Source organism: Fragaria vesca, linkage group LG5 (genome assembly GCF_000184155.1).
Source record: "Fragaria vesca subsp. vesca linkage group LG5, FraVesHawaii_1.0, whole genome shotgun sequence".
NCBI classification, from domain to species: domain Eukaryota; kingdom Viridiplantae; phylum Streptophyta; class Magnoliopsida; order Rosales; family Rosaceae; genus Fragaria; species Fragaria vesca.
In genome coordinates, this window is record NC_020495.1 from 10757797 (window position 1) to 10760487 (window position 2691).

General features: G+C 42.4%; 1 protein-coding gene across 1 annotated transcript; it reads left to right on the plus strand.

Annotated features, from left to right (window-relative positions):
- Positions 1-945: 945 nt before the first annotated feature.
- Positions 946-2691, plus strand: LOC101303806 (transcription factor MYB1R1-like). Its single transcript, XM_004299551.1, has 3 exons — positions 946-1261; positions 1410-1618; positions 1919-2691. The coding sequence occupies exons 1-3, from the start codon at positions 1006-1008 to the stop codon at positions 2345-2347; spliced, it is 894 nt and encodes a 297-aa protein (XP_004299599.1). The 5' UTR covers positions 946-1005; the 3' UTR covers positions 2348-2691.

Genomic DNA, 2691 nt, shown 5'->3' on the forward strand with positions numbered 1-2691 from the left:
TGGAGTCTTCTGGGGTGGAGGCGCGCCGTCGCCGGCGCCGGAGGGTGAAGAACGGACGGACGTCCGCTTCTGATCCTCTATATATATGGAGCATATATATATATATGGAGCATAGAAAAAGATTTTGGAGGAAAGTCGTCCTCTCTATCTAGGAGTCCGACCTAGGGGTTTCAAATGATTAAATGAAAGGAAGAGTTGCTTATATGTTTTCGTTTGTGTCACAATTATGTGTCTTCGATAAGTGAGATATCGACCATAACGCGCTTTAGAAGACAAGGTTATTTTAGTTTGTTTTAGGGTTGTTGTATCACTTGTATGTATGCATGCTGATCAGTTAAAATTAACTGGGATTTGGATTTTTCACCGGTCAATATTATCATCATATTGATAGTCTTTTTCTTAATTTTAACAATCAACTTATGAAAAATCACCGAATATATGAGAATATACTTATTTTGTATTTCGTTATCCGTCTGCAATATCCCGAATCAGTTTGTATTAGCAAATCCAAGCAAAATCATGAAACTTTTCTGCTCGTAATTGGAAGTGACTATGATACCATGTGTATAACTTCCTTTTCCATGGACGGATCATACTCGATCCCATGATCCAAGATCTCCTATTTACTTACCAGAGAAGATATGATAAACCAAACCAGACAGCATAAAACACGAAAAGGTACACAGATGACTATTATATCCCACGTGTCAAACGCACCCCATACCTTTACACCGCTTCATCCACAATCCACATGCTACCGCCTCTGCCGCGCTTCCCTTTTTTTTTACCCTTTTACTTTTTTAATCCCTGTAAGTCAATTTTAAATTACTTTTGTCCTTTTTTGGGGTTAAGGGTGAAATTTAAGGTATTCTAGATGCCAGTCCATTTTTGTCTTCGCAGTCTCCATATATATATATACCCCAAAGCCTAATCTTCTCTCTATCATTTCAGCTCTTCTTTGTTTTCTCCCAAAATCGTACGGCTTCAGATCCATCGCCGCCGAAGATGTCATCCTCCGGCACCTGCTCCACCGTCGATCCCGCCGGCGCGTCCAAAGAGTTCATGCTCTTCGGCGTCCGCGTCGTGGTTGACTCCATGAGGAAGAGCGTCAGTCTCAACAATCTCTCCCAGTACGAGCAGCCTACCGAGGCCTCCAACAACAACAGCAGCTCCGGCGCCGGCAAGGACGACGCCGTCGCCGGTTACGCCTCCGAGAACGACGTCGTTCACAATTCTGGCGGGAACCGCGAACGCAAGCGAGGTCAGTTTGTTTTTCTCTGATCTAAATGATCTCCGATCAATTAGTCTGTCGCTTTGAATTTTGAGTTTGATTTGCATGTGGTTGTTGTTTATCGAATCGATGATCGGATTGTTGAAATTTTATTGATGACGTGGCGGTGGTTGATCAGGAGTGCCGTGGACGGAGGAGGAGCACAAGCTGTTCCTGCTTGGATTGCAGAAAGTAGGCAAAGGAGATTGGAGAGGGATCTCAAGGAACTATGTCAAGACTCGCACGCCGACTCAGGTTGCTAGCCATGCTCAGAAATACTTTCTCCGCCGGAGCAACCACAATCGCCGTCGCCGCAGATCTAGCCTCTTTGATATCACCACCGATTCGGTAACAAATCCAATCTCTCAATCCTATTTAATGTTATATCTGGAGCTTTGGACTGTTATTCTGTTTTGAAACTAGTTGTTTAGCGAGATTGATATGTGAAAAATCTTGATCCATAGCTGTTTCTATGAATTTAGATCAGATTATTTACCTGGTGATGTGGTCAATTACTATGTGGTTTAATGGTTATTGTTTCTTATTTGCCTGAACAAAGTTGGATCGTTGATCTGTAAATCCTGGTGGTGTTATTATTTTGATTGTGAAGTGAAGCTTATCGTCAGAACCAAATTTTGTGTTTGTTAGGTCCCCGTAATTGCAATGGAAGAAGAGCAAGTACAATATCAAGATAACACATCTCACTCACAACAGTTGCCACCACCTCCACCAACCGAATCTTGCAATCCTAATGGATTTTCGATGATGCCAATTTTTGCAATGAACGTAGGTCCAGCTGTTGTACAAGTTCCCACTATGAATCCAACAGGAAATCCAACGCTTGGACAAGGAAATCCAGGGGGTCCTTCCTCTAAGCTTGTCCTTCCAGTTGTGCATTCGGCCCCTCATCCTACAGAATCATGCGATCTAAACCTGAATGCAACAGCTGACACATCGCCACTGGCTCTCAACCTCTCTTTGTCAATGAACTCAATGGAATCATCATCAAGGCGTTTGCCTTTCCAAGCAATGTCAAGCTTCAGCAAAGGGGACAACAACATCATCAGTGTTGCTTGAGAGTGTTGTATTTTGTGGAATTGGTTTATAATTTAGAGCATATGGGTTCGAGATAAAATCTACCCCAAGATTGACAAGGTAAATTAGGTGACTGAATTTGTTCCTCTAGTTTGTTGTACAGACCCTCAAGATAATGTTATGTTATGTCCTCATGTTCTTGTTGTTTTGTCCTAATACCTCTTGGATTCATCTCCTTGTTTGGACTGGCTGTGTTTGTTAGTAGCTGGCTAGCTGCTGATATAACTAACTGAAAATAACAGGTGCTCTGTTCATTGTTGGTGCCTTAGTGGGCCTGAACTGAAATAACTAGTGGTTTTTATAGCTTGATGAGGAAACAAATATCA

Coding starts and splice junctions, on each gene's coding strand:
- LOC101303806 (XM_004299551.1), top strand. CDS start 1,006: ATGTCATCCTCCGGCACCTGCTCCACCGTCGATCCCGCCGGCGCGTCC. Junction 1,262..1,409: donor GAACCGCGAACGCAAGCGAG/GTCAGTTTGTTT, acceptor GTGGTTGATCAG/GAGTGCCGTGGACGGAGGAG. Junction 1,619..1,918: donor TTGATATCACCACCGATTCG/GTAACAAATCCA, acceptor TGTGTTTGTTAG/GTCCCCGTAATTGCAATGGA.